At 48.1% G+C, this 18,631-nt stretch overlaps 1 protein-coding gene across 1 annotated transcript; it reads right to left on the minus strand.

Moving 5' to 3' along the window:
- Positions 1 to 6,081: 6,081 nt before the first annotated feature.
- Positions 6,082 to 13,779, minus strand: LOC101405313 (sialic acid-binding Ig-like lectin 5). Its single transcript, XM_087421252.1, has 9 exons — positions 13,679 to 13,779; positions 13,230 to 13,601; positions 12,783 to 13,061; positions 12,536 to 12,583; positions 11,774 to 12,028; positions 11,406 to 11,690; positions 10,547 to 10,640; positions 10,119 to 10,200; positions 6,082 to 7,709 (listed from the first exon to the last, which is right to left on the minus strand). The coding sequence occupies exons 1-6, from the start codon at positions 13,719 to 13,721 to the stop codon at positions 11,488 to 11,490; spliced, it is 1,200 nt and encodes a 399-aa protein (XP_087277378.1). The 5' UTR covers positions 13,722 to 13,779; the 3' UTR covers positions 6,082 to 7,709; positions 10,119 to 10,200; positions 10,547 to 10,640; positions 11,406 to 11,487.
- Positions 13,780 to 18,631: the final 4,852 nt, after the last annotated feature.

The raw sequence follows: 18,631 nt of genomic DNA on the forward strand, positions 1-18,631 counted from the left end.
TTTGCTGAAGTGTCTCTTCGAATTCTTTGGGTGACAGTGGGTTTTGAAGTTGTGTTCACTGATGTAATGCTGGCCCCTATGACAATGCTGGCAAGTGGTAGGTGTGCAATAAACACTTGTGAAATGAGTCTACGAGTAAATAAATGACTGAATGTCCCTCTGCTAAGGATCATACAGTGATACACACACATTCACACATACAACTTTAGGTGGCATTTAACACTGAGGCTGAAGGATGAGCAGGACTTGGAGAGGCAGGAATGGGGAGGGAAGGGTATTTCAGGAGAAGGAATTGCTCATGCAAAGTCTCAGAGTCACAGAGGTCTTGGCGCAGCTGTGGGTGGAGACATTGCCAGATGCAGGGAGAGGGAGGAATCTGGGGGAGAGTCCCGCAGGGGACAGACCACTCCAGGCCTTCCAATCCACCCTGTGGTGTTTGCAGCTGGGTCTCTGGTCATGGAGAGGACACATAACTGTTCACATTGTGCTGGAAGTGGACCATGATGGTCTCTGGCAGGAGGTGAGTTGGGTTTAGAGACCCAGGGAAGAGATGAGTCCCCAGGAGCTACCAGGGTCAGGATGAGGAACCAGTGAGCTGAAGGGCATTGGGGGGTTGGGGTCCAGTGTGCAGCCCCTGGACACTCACTCTGCAGGGACAGGCTCAGAGAGAAGTGCTGGGAGCCCAGAGGGTTCTGAGCTCGGCAGGTGAATTTCCCTTCATCTCTGACGTGTACTCGAGGCAGTTCCAGCACCCCAGGGTTCAAGGGCTGTGAGGGGCTAGAGGGTCAGGCTCCCCTGGGCCCAGCTCAGCCTGGCAGGTGGGTTGCTGTTGACAACACAGACCAGGAGCAAGGACTGGCTGTCCAAAACTGAAAGAGATGAGCCACTCTCCAGGACTGTGGGTGCTGGAGAAAAAGAGACAGACGGTCAGAGACACATAGAGGTCCAGAGAAAGAGGAAAGATGCAGAAGGAGACCGGCTGAGAGGGACAGACTCAGACACACAGACTGAGAGAGACCCAGACTCTGCGAGAGGGACCCAGAGAGAGGTAGTGAGTAGGGGCCCAGATCACTGCTCAGGCCCCATTCTATCTGCACTCGATGTAGATTCTTCTCTGTCCTGATGGGCTGTCTGGCTGAATTCAGGCCCCAGGAAGTACAGAGGGAGTGTCTTGGGCTTTATAAGATGTCCTACAAGGTGTCAGCCCTGCCCCGGATCCCTCACCCCCTTCACTCAGAACCCACATTGACCCTGAAAACCCTTTTCCTTCAGTTTTCTCTAATTTGACACAAGTTGACTGATTTAACGAGGTGTCTCTGAGGGGGCTCACTCTTAGAAACTACCAGTCTGGTGGGGAGTGGGGACTCTGGGACAGATGCTCACACCACATGACACATGTGATGGTGGTGACACTGGGCTGCAGGGGCTCTGAGGATAGCAATGTAAATGAGACGGCAGGGCCAAGAGGGCTTCCTGGAGGAGAAAGCATCTGAAATCAAGAGTGGGGGTTAAGCAGGGGCAGTAAGATGATGCTGAGAGTGTGGAAGGGAATTGCAGGAAGGAGGAACAGAGAGTGCAAAGACGACCAAGGCCTGTGCGTGTCCAGGGAAAAGCAAATAGGCCTGCAGAGTTGAAGCGAAAGGGAGTGAGGCACGGGGTGGCTTTTCAGAGACAAGGCCACAGGAGGAAAAGCAGGGAGTTGTTTTTATAAACTCAAAGTGGGAAATGCAGAAGCCATAGAGAAGAGATTGATAAATGTGACCACAGACATAAACAGATCGCTAAGCATTGTAGCAATTACTGACCAGCAATAAAAAGGTAACAGCACACTGAGTAAAGTGCTCACAAATCCTATCACAGAACAATGGCTAATTCCTCTCACTTGAAAAAAGTTTCCAAGATTGAGTAATAAAAAGTCAACTCACTCAGTAGAAGACTAGCAGGGACTATGAAGAGACAGTTCACTGAATAAAAGAAACACAAATGACTCTTCATCAGATAAAATCACGTGCAACATCATGCATAACAAAAGAAATGACAAGTAAAACCACACGGAGATTCCAGTGTTCACCTGATATGGTCAAAGATGTAAAAGTTCCCCCACTCCCAGTTTGGTGAGGCTGAGAGAACACACACACTTCACCCATCCTGGAGGGGATGTCAGCTTGTCCACTCTCGATGGAGAACAGTTTAGCCAATTTCTCAAAAATAGAGGATGTGGAGAAAAGGAACCCTTGTGCACTGCTGGTGGGAATGTGAATTAGTGCAGTCACTATGGAAAACAGTATGGAGGTTCTTGAAAAAGTAAAAATAGAAATACCGTATGACCCAGCAATTCCACTTCTGGATATACATCCAAAGAAAATGAAAACACTAATTTGAAAAGATATATGTACTCCTATGTTCATTGCAACATTATTCACAATAGCCTAGACTTGGAAACAACCTAAATGCCCATTAACAGATGAATGGACAAAGAAGATGCAGTATATATACCATGTAATACCACTCAGCCATAAAAAAGAAGGAAATCTTGCCATGTGTGACAACTTGGATGAATCTTGAGGGCATTATGCTAAGTCAGCTAAGTTAGACAGAGAAAGACAAATACTGCATGATTTCACTTACATGTGGGATCTAAAAAAGAAAAAAAAAAAAAGAAGCTCATGGATACAGAGAAGAGATTGGTGGTTGCCAGAGATGGGGGTTTGAGGGTACAAGCTTTCAGGTATAAAGGAACTAACTCGTAGGGATGTAATGTACAGCATGGTGATTATAGTTAACAATACTGTATTGCATATTTGAAAGTTGCCATGAAAGTAGATGTTAAAAGTTCTCATCTCAAGGAAAAAAAGTTCTGTAACTATGTATGGTGAGGGATGTTAACTAGACTTATCGTAGTGATCATTTCACAATGTATACAAATATCGAATCATTATGTTGTACACCTGAAAGTAATTTATGTTATATGTCAATTATACCTCACTTAAAAAGATAGAAAGAACACATAACCCAGTGCTTGAACTTTTAAGAATTTATTCCAAAGGCATACACACAACACACACACATACACACATGAGAAAGTAGATATGACATTGTTCATCGCAGCATTTCAGTCAGTAGTAAAAAATTAATACCATGGTATTCCTTTACAGAAGATGCATTCAGAATCAGATCCATCCAGGCCATGGAAGACTGAACAGTCACAGAGAAGAATGAGGACAGTCTGTACGACTGATGTCAAAGGACTCCTAGGATCCTTTAGGTGAACAAACCAAGGCTCAGAGCAGCCTATGGACATTGGTCACTTCCCAGGAGGGGATTGGGCATCTGAGGACAGACTCTGCTGTGCATTTTGAATTTTTAGCCATGTGAATATATCACCTGTCCAAAAATACTTAAATAAACAATTGTTAGGGAAAATAAAAAGACAAGGCTGGAGGAGTCATCAGGAGACAGATGACAAAGGGCCTCGAGACGTGGGCTCTACCCTGTGAATGCTGCCCTGTTCTCCTTTTGGAGCTGAGAAGGGGGGTGGAGAAGTCTGAGGAGAGTGAGAGGATGATGCGGAGAGCTACTCACAGCAGCCATGGGGGCTGAGGATGGGAGGGTCCATTGGGTTCACCCACAAGAGAGTCTCTGGTCACTGGGGTGAGTCCAGGGTGAGGCAGGGAACTGGCCCTACCCTGAGCTGGAAGAGGCCCTGCTTCCTACAACTGTTTCTTTGGAAGACAGTGACAGTCAAGTTCTGTGGAGAGTCTGGGACAGAAAGACATGGTGGCCCTGCATCAGTGGTGAGGGCTGGGTGTACATGGGCCCTTGTCCCCAGGAGCTGCATAAATGGGACAAGAGTGGAGGTGGGCATCCTTGTGACCCCCTCCCAGCCTGGATTCTGGGACCCAACACCAGTGTCTGAGGCCCTAGCCCCCATGCCTACTGCCTTCAAGACCCCAATAGGGTACCGGTTGTTTTGGCCCAGGACTCACAGGACACGTTGAGGTGGATGGTCCTGGTTGTGAGGATGTCAGGCATGTGAGTCAAAGCTGGTGAGGTGACAGGGAGACATGGGGGTCAGGAAGGAGGTTTCGAGGTTCGGCCCTGAGAGAAGCCTCAGACTTTGGTCCAGCTCCTCCTTCTGAGCCCTGACACTCTGTACCCCTCAACCCTCTCCTAGGATGGAGAGTCCCATCCCAACCCTGCCCTGAGACCCCCATGTCCTTCCCTTGTGGCCTCTCCTGGAACCCACTGCTTACCCGTCACATGCACGGACAGATGGTTAGATATGTAACTCCATTTTCTACTTCCTGTCTCCACTCGAAAAAAGCACAAACTGTTGTGCCTCCTCCTGGCATCTCTGATGTCCAGGGAGCAGTTGTAGGCCTGGGGTCCCCGAGGAGGCAGAATCAGCACTGGGTCTCTTGCACTTCACAATCTGGGTTGTTTGTGGCCAGGAGCATCCTGGTCTGTATTGGTCCCTTCCAGGAACCAGAAGCCGTGAGCTGGGGCAAAGACAACCCAGACATTCCAGGGGTAGGAGAAGGACCAGGGAATGAACATGCACAGGCCTTCATGAACCATCCCTGACTCCTGCACTTCTAGCCAGTAATCCTCCCCTGGTTCCCCCTGGCCCTCGGCCGCCTCCCTCCACCACAGCAGGGCCAGCAGCGGCAGCATGTCTGGGGTTGGCAGTGCCAGGCTCCCCAGGAAAGTTTGTTTCTCAGAGTTCTCTCTCAGGACCTAAAAGTTGCGAGATTTTGTAGAGGCTCCAACAGGAAGCTGAGGGTGATGTCAGAACAGTGACCCTCCTCAGAGGAGGAACTTCAGACCCAGACACTGTCAGGGGCAGGACAGCCCATGGAGTCAATGATCCACCACCCACATCCACTCCTGGGGAGCCTGGGCCAGAGAGGGTGAGAGCCTCACCCAAGTTCACACCCCATACAGGGCCCCAGCCCATCTCCTGCCTCCCTTTTGATGTCCTTTCCCTCAGGGGTCATTTTCTGCAAAGTGAAATACGTCCCTCTGGTCACACCCCCCAAGTCACAGGCTGTAGATATCTGTGGAGGTTGGTCCAGGGTTAATATGTAGGGACATGGGAGATGGGAGAGAAGTGGGCTGGGGGCCACGTGGTAGAACAACCCCTCTCTGCTCACGAGGTCACACATCAGTCCCGAGTGCTGCCCCAAGAGTCACTGTCCAGTGGGGAGTCATAAGTGTCTAGGCACCCGGAGCTTCCTGTGACAGGAGCTGTGATTCTGTGAATTTATGTGTTTTGTGAATTTGAGACTCCATTGTAGAGGCATACATATTTAGAATTTTATATTTTATGGGGGGAAACCTAAACCTTTGATTTTTATGAAGTGCCCATTCCTAATGCTCTTTACCTCAAGGACTCACTCATCTGATGTTAAGATAGTGACACCAACTGTTTTATGTTTTTATGGAAGAACTTTTAGTTCTTCCTGGTATATCTGTTGGCATCACATCATTTCAAACTTTCTTAATCCTTAAGTTTCAGTTATGTTTCTTGTCAACGTGGGGAGGCCATCTTTCAGTCATTTATCCTTTCCTTCATTTCTCCAAACACATAGGGATAAGTCCTACTCTCTTCTGAGAGGAGAAAGAGACGTAAATTTGACAGACCAGGACACTCTCCTTACTGTCCAGTGGGGAGCTGGATGAGGCATCAGGAACTAGAAATCTAGATGGAATTGGCAGAAGGGACGTGACCAGGACTGTCATGGTGGAAGGTCATGAGGAGTAGGTGGGACAGCACACTTAATTCATCAGAGGGCCTGGAACACGGGAACTCTCAAGAGGCAGCTGGGATTCTCTGTGGGATGGGGTTGTAGGGAGAATTAAAGGAGAGAGAACAACTGCCCACTTTGCCACAGCGGCCCCATTGGCCTCCATGTCTGACTTCTGGACAGCTGTCCCCTTGCCCGGCCACACTGCCCCTCACTGTTCCAGAACATGACAAGCTCTGCCCTGCCTCTGGGGCTTTGCCCATGCAGACCACTCTACTGGGTGTTTTGGTGCTCAGGACACAAGGAATGAGGACCACCAGGCTGGGAATCATCCTCCACTGGGATTTGTTGGGAGAAGAGACTTGCTCCTGGATGTGGAGGACATGTTTCTCCTGCGTAGCTGGTGGCTGTGCAAGAGGTGGTGGGTATCTTGGGACAGAGGGACAGGAACTGGAGGGGTCTCCTTCAATGGCTTTATTGTCAGTTCCAAAATTTCTTAGGATATTCTAGTTGTTTGTTTTTCTCTGCATAGTTTAGAATTAGCTCATCAATTTCTACAAAGCTCTCACTGAGAATATGAGATTGTATTGAACTTATTGATCAATTGGAAAAACTGACATCCCAACAATATTGAGTCTTCCAATCCATCAACACGGTATATATCGCCATTTATTTAGATCTTCTTTCATTACTTTATGCAATACTATGTAATTCTTTCAATGTACAGAGCTTGCATATATTTCATTCAATTTTTTTCTTGTTACGGTAAATTGCATCTTTAAAAAAATGTTTAATTTCTAATTGTCCTTGGCCAATATATAGCATTGAAAAATAATTTTTTCATTTGAACTAATATCTTAACATCTTGCTAAACTCTTTTATTGGTTTTAGCAGCTTCTTTGTGAATAATTATATTTTCCATGGGCATAATTGTGTTATCTGTGAATACAGACTCTTTTACTTCTTACCTTATGATCTGGAGAGCTCTTATTTCTATCTTGCATTTATTGCACTGGGAAGGATCTACAGTATATTGTTGAACAGAAGTGGTTAAAGCAGCCATCCTTGCCTCATTTCCAATCCTAGAGGAGAAAGTTCTGTGGCCTATGGGACTGGCCCCTCCAAGCCTTAGGAGAAATTGTGAGCAGAAACTTTCATTAAAATAGCCAACAAAAGTCTTGACAGAAGCCTGTGTTCAGAGTTCACAAATAATTTTGCACCAAGATTTTGTTAACTGTTTTATATGTATGTTTTCAAGGCTCATTCACAATAATCTGATTAGAAGGATGACTCCCCTGTTTTGCAGAACAGTAAAGTGAACAACAGAGAGATAATGGGACTCAGTCAATAAGTGGTATAGATGGATTTGAACTCAGTTCTTTTGGACACAAGTCCTGTGGTCTTCCACATATACTAGGGGAGTCATTTCATTGCCAGGAAGGCCATTAATTTTAAAACAATTAGAGGCTGAGTGTTATGGGCTGATAAATCATAAAATTAATAAGTCAAGGTCCTATCCCACAAGACCTCAGAATGTGACTGTATTTGGAGACAGTGTCTTTAAAGAAGTATATCAGTGAAAATGAGGTCATTAGGGTGGGCCCTAATCCAATACATCTGGTATCTTTATAAGAAGAGGAAACATTTATAAGAAGAGGGAAGACCATGTTAGGACACAGAGAGGAGACAGCTGTCTGCAAGCCCAGGAGAGAGGCCTCTGAAGGAACCAACTCTGCTGACTTGTTGATCTCAGACTTCCAGCCTCCAGAACTGTGAGATAAAAATCCCTCACTTGTGTGTCTTGATCTCTGCGTACTCAGTGTTGGTGCCTTTTTGTTCCTGAGGCTTGGGAAATTGGAGGAGAGAATAGTGGGGCTCCTGTTCCTCTCTTGAGACGGGGCTCGCCCCTGCAGGGGCTGGGTGGTCTGAAGGGGAGTCTGTCCAGACCTGGTGCTGATGAGCCTGAGTGGAAGGAAGAGAAGGATTCAGAGCTGGGCAATAGGGTGAGGGAGAAAGTAGCCAAGGACCAGAATGGGATTGGGACTGATGGAACGTTGATCATTTTGCCCTTCATTTATTCAAAAATAGTTAATAATTAGCACTGTCCAATCCTCAGTGAGTATTTATATTAATCATGTTATATTCTAAAAACAAATGCTGGGAGAGGATGTGATTATCATTTTCATCTTACAAACGGTAAAACTGAGGCTAAGAGACATTACATGCATTGCCCTGAAGACACATGTCTCTATACATGCACCACTGAGCCAGGACTCAAATCCAGCTCTTTCTCACTATGGCACCATCCTCTGTAGGGGCCGTGCGCCAGGTGCTGTGTGTGGAGTGATGAAGAAAGCAGACCCAGCCCCTGACACCAAGCAGCTGATGATTTTCTAGGAGAGGCAGGAACTAAACAAATAGAAAACAAGTACATTTCAAGTTTTAGATTTGGGATAGGAGATATTTTGAAATACAAAGCAGGGGTTGGGGGGGCATAGCCAGTTTCCAGACAGGTCCTAGAAGACAGAGCAGAGAGAACGGCTTGCATGAAAGACAGCACCAGACAACTCGCCCATATCTGCTTCCTGCTCACAACACCCTCATGCTACAGATGCATGAAACAGAAACCATCAAACAGCAGCTCAGAGAGGCAAAGACAAGCAGTCCTCAGATCAGGAGGAAAGGGCTTCGCTATTGCAGAGCGAATAGAAGAGAAGGAGAAGGCTGCCCAGAGTGGGCAAAAGAAAGATGAAATTCAATGACAGATCAGCTGTGCTAATCTACTGCAGCCAAAACATGGGAAAGAAAGAAACATGTCTGTGAATAATCATACAGTATTTGAGTATGGATGAACCTCACCCATCAAAGACACAGACAGAGATTTTAATAGAAAATGTTTTCCAGCAATATGATTATTCAATGTTTTATTCCAGAAACATTTATTGAGTACCTGCTGTGAGTTATGAGTCAGGCATTCCTCTAGGCCCTGGGAATGCAACAGGGAATAAAACAACAACAACAAACCGCCCTTGGAACTTACTAGCTGTAGGACGCAAGGATTCTGATTGATAATAATGAGTCCTGTGCTCAGTGTGTGCCAGATGCTGTTTTAAGTACTCCTCACAACTACTCTGTGACACAGGGTCTCCTCATAGTCCCATATGTCACAGAAAATAAACAGAGGTCAGAGAGGGAACACCATTTGTCCAGGGTCACATAGCTTATCAGTAGGGAAAGGGGATTTGAATGCAAGTGGTCTGGCTCTGGAGCACAGGCTTTCAAACACTATGCTCTACTGACTACAAGAGACATTCCTTAAAACAAAACGTTTACTGAAACTTTGTAAGTAAAGTAATGGAAAAGATATGTCCTGATTCCGGTACCCACGATTCCTGATGGGGACTTAGCACACAGTGAGGATTCCATTCCCCAAGATCAACCAGGGGAAACAATATAGGGAATTAAGAAAATTGAAGTAAAAAAGTGACTTTCTGTCTCCTTGTTCTACCAGTTACTGAGAGAGAAGTTTTGAAATAATCAGCTGTGATTGTGGGTGTGTCTACTTCTCTCTGCATCTCTGTCAGTTTTTGTTCATTTGTTTTGATGAATGATGCTCTGTTATTGGGGGCATACGTGTTTAGGATTTTTATATCTTTTAATGACGTGATAGAAGCCAGATATATAGAGTAAATATTGCAGGTTCCATTTATATGAAGTTCTGGAACAGAGAAAACTAATCTATCATGATAGAAATCAGTGATCACTGGAAACCAGGGGTTGACTGGGAAGGGGAACAAGGGCATTTTGGGGAGTGAGGGAAATACTCCATGTCTGGATTGGGGACCTGGTTACAGGGTGTATGCACTTGTCAAAATTCATTTAACCATATACTTAAAATGGGTGCATTTTATTCTGTGTAAAGTATACCTCAATAAGTTCAGTGTTGATACTAAATAAACATGGTGGTAGATTGGAAAATGTAAATGGAGTGATGAATCGTGACTTTGGGATACCCTGGCTCTCTACCAGAGAGCTCATGTCCACCACTCTCCTTGTACCCAGTGGGTCTGACACAGACTCGGTTTGGGCCATTACTCTTCCTCAGTGATCAACACCAGAAGAAAAGGCTAATATTCCAGGGGAATATGATCATCTGACAGATGAAGCATGAATACCTCCAACAAACTAACGGGACTACACACTTATCCCACCAGAAGGAGACACATCAGAGTAGTTGAGTCAATAATTTAAAATGACCACGTGTGGAACTCCGGGGAGTGTTGCATGTAAACAAGGAAGTTCCTACGGGCCCTTCCCGAGGCAGCATCCACCAGGGATAATGTTGAATGGAGCACACGTCCCCTCACTCACCCCGGAGCCTGAGCCCTCGACTGGGTTCACGTTGTCCATGCTCTGCACTGGCTGGGCTGCCTTATTCCTGCAGGTCTTCACTCTAAGGGAACAGCCCAGGGCATTTCAGCCTGGTTATTTGGGGCAAGGAGTATGCAGACCACCCCCTACTCCCTGTGAAGAGCGTGGAAGTGCTGAATGAGGTATGCAGAAGTGGGGCCCCTCTCCTGGTGCTCCCCCTACCCCAAGAGCTGGATCAGGGGCTGGGAAGAGACCCAATACTTGGCCCTGTTGGTTATAGGCTGATTCACACCACCACTCAGCCTCTCTTTCCTGGCTCCTGACTTTCCAACCAGTCCAGTTCCTCCAGCTCAGGATTTCTGAGCTTCTGAGACCTTATGCCCTTCCCATCCCTAGTCTCTCCCTCTGTCCCTGGAGCCCACTCTCACCTGAAGAGGAGACAGAGGCAGAGAGAAAGCAGGGCCATGATGCCAGCTCCCCCGACTGCTCCCAGGACCCACCTTGCCCTGGGTTCTGATTTACCTGTAGATAATTTGAGTTTTGAGTGAACTCCAACCCCAATACATGGCATCCTCCCAACTGGCCACGTCTCTCCCTTTATTCCCTTAGTGTACCCACTCCCCAAACAGGACTCAGTCACTCTGCATTCCATTGCCCTGTAGACCCTGGACCCGCCCCTTCTCCTGGCCACAGGACTGAGGATCTTACACCCCCAGCCACTCTGGTCCGGGCCTTGGGGTGTCTCTCCTCCAAGCTCCATCTCTCTGGGGCTGTTATGGGTTAAATTGTTTCCCCCACCAAAATTCATATGTTGAAATCCATACACACCCTGCCATATTCCCTGCTCCGTACTTCAGAATGTGACCTTATTTGGAGACACGGTCTTTAAAGCAGTAATAGTTAAAATGAGGACATTAGGTTGGGCACTGATCCAATATAACTGATCTCCTCATTAAAGGGGGGAAATTCGCACAAAGAGAGGGAGAACGCCATGTGAAGATGAAGGCAGAGATTGGGGAGATGCTTCTACAAGCCAAGGCACGACAAAGATTGCCAGAAAACCACGAGAAGCTGGGGGAGAGACCTAGAACTGATTCTCACAGTCTCAGAGGGAACCAGCCCTGCTGACACCTTGACCTCAGGCTTATGGCCTCTAGAACTGTGAGACAATGAATTTCCATTGTTTAACCCCCTGATTGAGGTACTTTGTTTCGGCAGCCCTAGGAAACTAAAAGAAGCATCCAGGCCCATCTTTCCCCAGGCATCACCCCTCGGCTGACCACTGACCTTGCAGCAGCACGACAGTGGCACTCTGGGCCCCATAGACATTCGAGGCTTCACAACTGATTGGGAGGCCAGAGGTGAGCCCCTAGCTGAGGCTCAGGGAGCTGTTGGCCCAGGGACCCTCGGAGCTGGAGGTGACCGTGAAGGAGGCGTTGCTGCTGTTCCCCTCAAGCAGACCCGCCCCCAGCCACCAGAGCAGGGAGGGGGCCGGCTGGGCTCGGGATGAGCAACCACAGCGCAGACTCTGGTCATCCCAGGAGCAGGAGGGTCTGAGCAGCTGTGGGGGGTCTGTGGGGAGGGGGGAGAAGGTCAGTGGTGTCTATGCCCTCCCCAGGAACCAGATGTCCTGCCCCGGGGCTCTCCACACTCACAGACCATAGAGAGGCTCACAGAGACATTTTGGGAGCCCAGCGGGTGCCGAGCGAGGCAGGTGAAGTCTCCCCCTGTAGTCCCTACGCGAGGCAGCTCCAGGATGGCAGTGGAGGAGATGGGGGTGGCATTCAGGGCTGAGGACCCCCAGAACCAGCTAAGCTCTGCAGGTGGGTTGCTGTCAGCAACACAGAGCAGCCTCACAGCCTGGCCCTCCAGGACAGGGAGGGGCGAGGCGTCTTGCAGGATCTTGAGAGCTTTGGAGAGAGAGATGCCAAAAAAGAGGCAAAGACAGAGAGAGATGGGGTGGGCGAAGCCAGCATCTCTCTCTACACTAACTCTGAAGAGGGGACCGGGAGAGTCAGGCCTCAGGCCTTCAGAAGAGGCCCAGAGGATTTCCCTGAGCTGCTCAGAGTGTTGGGCAGATGGAAGACAGAGGGCTCAGGACAGGGATGTAGTGAACAAATGCAGTTAATGGACCAACGAGGGGCTATGGAAGCAGGAGGAGCTAACACGTCAGAGAGAAGGTGAAACAAGTGGGATGTGACAGCTTCCTTTGGATTTGGCCAGATAAAGCTATGGGTGAGAAAAGACTAACTTCAGGGAGTTGGGATTTGTAGGGTATTTCCTCTGTGCTCTCCCCACATCAGACCTCAGTAGCTGGCTTCTCACTTATCTCTCACTTAGTCCCCGGACAATTGGAGCTCTAGATCCAGCTAGACCTGCATCCAGCCCAGCTCTGGAGAGAAGAGGTTCTTTCTTACCTGTGCTGTTTCCTTGGGAGATGCTGATGGCCGTGTTCTGTGGAGCATCTGCGACAGAAAGATGTAGCAGCCTTAACACCCATGGTGACTGATGGGTGGGCATTGGGCCTTTCCCCCCAGGAGCCATGGAAACAGGTAAAGGAGGAACCCTCCCTGTTGGACTATCAGGACCCCTATATCCAGCTTGGTCCAGCTCTGCCCTGGACCCCCCCCCCAAGTGACCCGAGTGTCCTGGCCCAACACTCACAGGTGATGTTGAGTTGGATGGTCCTTTCCACAGTCACACCAGCTGCAGGGAACTTCACCTGACAGATCAGGCTGGAGCTGTGGTCCTGGGGCCATGGGGTGAGGGTGAGCACAGAGGAGAGGTGGGTCCTGGGGCCCAGGGAGGTGAGGGCAGCTGATGTCCAGGAGAAGATGGGGGGCGTGCCCTGCTCACAGGCCCAGGGCACAGAGCAGGTCAGGTTCCTGGGGAGGCCAGATTCCAGGGGCCCCGAGATAAGGATTTCGGGCCTCTGGGTCAAAGCTGGTGAGGAGAGGGAGGATGTTGGGGCCCCTTGGCGTATCTTCAGCCTGCCCCAGGGTTTTTCCACCACCGTCCCCACCACACCCCACACCTAGGAAGAACAGAACTTTCATTTTTCTATTTCCAGTGCCTCACACTCTGGGGCCTTTACCTGGGCCGCTACCATACCTGTCACATGCAGAGAGAGCGTCTTATCTAGATACGAGTGTTTCCTCAAGGCATCCTCCATGTGAAAGAAGTAGGTCCCACTGTCCCCCATGTTGACGTCTCTGATGCTCAGGGAGCAGTCGTAGGCCTGGGGGTCTCCGAGGAGGAAGAACCGGCCCTGGGTGCTCTCCTGCAGCTTCTGTTCTCTTTTGTTTGTGGCCACCAGTGAATTACGGTTTCTATCCTCCCCTTTCCGGAACCAAAACACGTGGAAGGTTCCAAAGGCAGTCCAGGGAAAGGAAAATTTGCAGGGCACGAGGACACACAGGCCCTCCTGCACTGTCACGGACTCCCGTAGTTTCAGCTGGTACCTCTGATCCTGAGCCGTGGGCACTGGTGAGAGAGAGAAACTCAGCCTGGAGCTCTGGTGCCTCCCCAGAGTGGGGTCCCCTCTCCCCTTGACCACTCACCTCCCCACAGCACAGGCAGCAGCAGCAGCAGATGCAGCAACATTCTGTCCTCCTGCCCTGGGATGGTCCTCCTTCCAGGGTCCCTCTGAGAGAGAAGAGAAAACTGCAGCTGTGAGAGGGCAGAGGAAGCTGAGACAGGAAGCCTGTGGTAAGAAGAAAGGGCCACATGCCCAGAAGAGGAAACTTCAGACCACAGAGTCAGCTGTGACTGCCCCTTTGAGATCATCCGGGCCCATTTCTGCATGTGGCAGGTGAACCCTGAAGCTCAGACAGGCAAGGGGCTTACCCAAGTGAGGCAGCAAGGAAGGACGAGAGCCCCCAAGTCCTGCCTCCTGGACTCATGCTCGTTTTCTCTACTGGGGAAGCAGATCCCACCTGACCAGCTCCCAGAGTCAAGAGTGAAGGGATGGTGGCTTCCCATGAGGACAGCCAGGGAAAACCTTTCTATTTGCCTATGATCAGGCCTGAAAAATCACATATAGGTTTTTAGCTATGGGCTGAACATCTCTGATCGTTCTATCCACAGACCTACTACCTCCTAGGAAGATCACCTGGCATGTAGGGCTGGTGTCATGACCTTGGGACCCTGAGGTATGGGTGAGGACTTAGGAAAGGGGAGAGGGCTTGGGGCCCAGTGGGGAGAAAAGCATCCTCTTACACAAGCTGCTGACATAGTGCTGTTTAGAATCCAAGATGGTTGCACATCAGGTGAAAGGGGTGTAGATTTGGAGTATCTGGTACAAGCTGGAGAGGAGAAAAAGACTCAGACACCAGAGCATCATCCTGGGGGCAACCTCCACATCAGCCTCCCACTCTCTCAGCCCCATGATCCTGATCAACTCCCCAAACCCCCAGCTCCAGATAAGGAGCAGGTGATTCCTGTCTCTAGGGTTCTCTCCTGGGGACCCTTGGCTTCTTGTCACCTCCAGAAACAGTGTCATATATTGCAAGTCATATTCCACATAATATTTCTCTATCCTAAAGTCTTCCCACTTTCCCACATCTTGGAAAACCTGATGCTCAGAGAGCAATGGTGGGCCCCTGGGCCCCAAGGAGGTTGAGTCAGCCCCAGATTCTCTCTTAGAGGTTTGATAGGGTCTGTGGCCTGAGGGGGATTATGGTGTCTGTTGGCCACCTCCAGGATCTGAAGGTGGGTCGACTGGGCTGAAGTCGGTCCAGAAAATCCATGGGCTGGATTCGAGAATGGGATAGGAGGCACAGGCAGCCCCTCCTTCACGGTCACTGACTGAAGGTTACAGACTGTATCTGCACCGTCCCCCAGGGTCCACTGCAAGAAACAGAGTCTCTGACTGCAGCCTCAGCCAGAAATCTCTTCCTCAGACCTGTTGCCCTCACAGTTGTGGCTGCAGCAGCGGCTGCATCTCTGGGCTGCAGAGGATCATCTAGATTCCCTTCATACCATCTGTTCAGCCTCTCCCAGCTGGGAGGTGAGGATGTCTGTGGGGTGGTCAGTGAGCTGGGGGCTCTTTCTGATTGAAATGTGTGGTTTGTGCCCCCCAAGGTTCTCCCTTCAACCAAAACACCCCTCTCTCCCTCAGGCCACTGCAGGGCAAGTGAAAGCTGAGCTGTTCTCTCCTGGGACACAGCAGGGTGGACCCCTCTTTCTTCCTTTACCCTGAAATGCCACCTCTCCTGAGGAGCAACCCCCACTTCCCTCAAGAGAGATGTGGAGTTTTAGGATCTATTTTCCCCAGATAGGTTTCTTGGAGCCTCCCTCATGGAGACAGAGGAGTGAGAGACCAAGACTCTCCTGGGACCGAATCCTCTCTGTGTGGAACCCACTCCAGGGCTGGAGCTCCTCAGAGGCCTCAGGAAGCATTGGGTGAACTCTTGAATTCATCTGCATGGAGAGACCGTATGGACAGAGGCTTGGACTGAGACTGGAGCCCTTACTCCAGTGCCAGACTTGGTTGAGCTGTTTGAGTTCAGGGTGAGACAGAACTTGTGACTGGGTCCTTGTTCCTCCTCACATTTCCTGTGAGCCCTGCACATACATGTACAGAATGTCTCTGCCCATCTTCTCCACAGCTCCTCCAGCCTCCACAATTCTCCTCCATGAAGTGACTCCTAATTCTCCTCTCCTTACTTATCTCCCTCTTGTAGCCTCTAGGTCTCCCACTGACAGTGACCCATCTCAGATGTTGCAGAACTTTTTTTCCCAACCTCAGCAAGCCCCCTCATGTGCCTAAACACTTTGAATGTCTTCCATCACTTCCAAAGACAATGCTTCAGTCAGCCTCCTGATGTTTCATTCCTTCATTTATCAGACAGACACTGAGGCATATTTTTAAAAAAAATCTTTCAAGATTTGGCAGAGAGCTACTCTTGTTCTCTGTCCTCTAAAGCTCCACTGGGGTACCAGCCAGAGACTAAGTGAGGGAAAGAGAGGAAGAGAGGAAGAGTGTGAAGGAGAGAGAGGGAGAGGGAGAGAGACTGACATATCAGCATCATCAGGAAGAGAGGCCTTTCTTGTCTGTAAGGTAACATGTGGGAGAGGAGAAAACAGGAGCTTTCCCAAGGCAGGGAGGGATTTCTGAGAAGATTGGAGGCTAAGTCTCCCCTGAGAGGCAAGAAACCAAAGGCATGTGAGAAGCTCTTCTCTGTCAAAATATAAGGTCTTATTCCCTGGGGGTGGCAAGGAGTCTGAGAAGGGCCTGCCGAGATTGGGAGGCCCTTATCCTGTTCATGTTGAGTCCCCAAGCCTCTCCCAATTCTCCCATCAGGGTCAGCCCACAGCGGGAGGGGCGCTCTTTTCAGCCAAGACACAGTCTAGTCCTTGGGGAGCAGACCTTGGAGACCAGAAGGTAGGGATGGCATTGTCTGTGGTGCTGAAGCAGAATCGGGTCCTGAATTTAGGAACAACTGGGCTGTGGGGAGAGGTCTGATTAGACAGGAACAGGACATGGGCCTCAGGTTAGGAAAACAGCTGAGTCAGAGGAAATGGACCGCCTACTAGGGAGAAAATTGGGGAGGGGCTGACTCTCTGATTTGGGGCTGGGCTTTTCCTGTGCCCTTTCTCCCTCCTCCTTCTTTGCTCTCCAGAATGTCCCATGGGCTCTATCAAGCCATTGAATCAAAGCCAGCAGCAGCCCAATTCTAGACTTATTATGTGAGAAAAATCAAGCCGTATTTGTTAAAGTTCCTGAAAGTCAACTCTTTTGTAACTTGGAGCAAAACGCATTTCTTTTCTTTTTTTTAATTTTTATTTATTTATTTTTTCCCCCAAAGCCCCAGTAGATAGTTGTACGTCATAGTCGTACATCCTTCTAGTTTCTGTATGTGGGACGCGGCCTCAGCATGGCCGGAGAAGTGGCGCATTGGTGCACACCCGGGATCTGAACCCAGGCCGCCAGCAGCGGAGCACGGGCACTTAACCGCTAAGCCATGGGGACAGCCAACAAAATGCATTTCTAATTGTTGCAATAAGTGGGGAGTTGAAATCATTCCTACAATTCCATTTGAAGCCATCACCACATTTTCCAAAAGTGTCCCACTCATTTAAATCTCCCGATGGCACCTGAGAGCACCTGGTGTGTCTGACTTTTTTCACTTTTGCTAATTCAAGATTAGAGAAATAGTGTTATATCCTTTCTTTACTTTGCATTGATGTGATTATGAACAACCTTTCTCATCAAAGATTACATAGATAATCCTTTGTGAATTATCTATTCAAAGCGTTTACACACAGGGACCTTGGAGTTTTCCTTATCAACTTCTCTAAAGATATTAATCTCCTCCCTATTATTTCTCTTAGAGAATAATATATTTTGCCAACAAAAATGAATCGTCAATGTTAGCTCACGGCCAATCTTCCTCACCAAAAAAAAAAAAAGCATCACTAAATTTCAGTTTAGGTTTTATTGTTTTTGAACTTTGCATAAATGGCAGCATACAATATGCATTTTTTTCTGGCTACTTCCACTTGATATTAGTTTTTTAAAAAAATTTATTGTAGAGTATAACATGCAGAAGAAGACACAAACGGCTCAGTGTGCAGCTCAGTGATTTATCACAAAGCAAATAGTTCACGAAATAGAGTTTTGCCAGCTCCCAAAATGCCTCAACAGTCTATGTTCCCCCCATCAGAGCATTCGGTTCCTACCTCCTCACATCTCTGCCACACTCGCTGTTATCTGCCTTCTTGATTTTCTAGTCTGATGCGTGTGGAGTAGTATCTCGTTTCTCGTTGATTTCTTTCAACTACCAGTGAGTTTGAGCATCTCAACGTGGACTTGTTTTCCATCCATGTTTCCACATTTGTGAAATAAATATTCATGTCATTTGATTATTTTAATCTTGGCTTGTTTTCCCTTTTCTTGTTGATTTTTAGAAGTTTTTGTACATTCTATTTGAAAATCTCTTGTGAGCTTAATAAAGGAAAAGATTTCTCCCATTCTGTCATTTCTTGATTAAATTTCTCTGGGTTGTCTTCTATTGAATGGAAAACTTCATGTTGATACAATCAAATCTATCACACAAATTGGTCTTTTTATTTCTCTGGAAGATAAAACTGAGTATTTATTGAGCTTTAATAAAATTATTCTCTCATTTATGAATATTGAGCTCTGGGGGGAAGAAGCACTGTAAAGTGTTGTTAAAAGATGAGTGTCAGAGCATCAAACTTCTCTTATCTTGTCAAAGTTTTGCTACAATTTTCCTGTGATATATATAAATATATATATATAACATGTATGTGTGTGTGTGTGTCACCATATAGGTGACATTAGCCAAATGGTTAGAAAGCAAAAACTAGTGCAAACCCAACACAGATGAAATAATAAAATACTAACGACCACCCTCTAGCTGTACCCTAGAGGGCGTCTCTGATCACAACACTCTGTGTATCCTCCTAAAAGTATCCATGATTCTGGCTTTTACAGCAACCGTTTCCATCTTTTCTTCAGAAGCAGTAGCTGTGAGCTGGGGTAGAGG

Source organism: Ceratotherium simum, chromosome 33, assembly GCF_057802395.1.
Source record: "Ceratotherium simum simum isolate JZ-2026a chromosome 33, ASM5780239v1, whole genome shotgun sequence".
In the NCBI taxonomy this organism is placed as follows: Eukaryota; Metazoa; Chordata; class Mammalia; order Perissodactyla; family Rhinocerotidae; genus Ceratotherium; species Ceratotherium simum.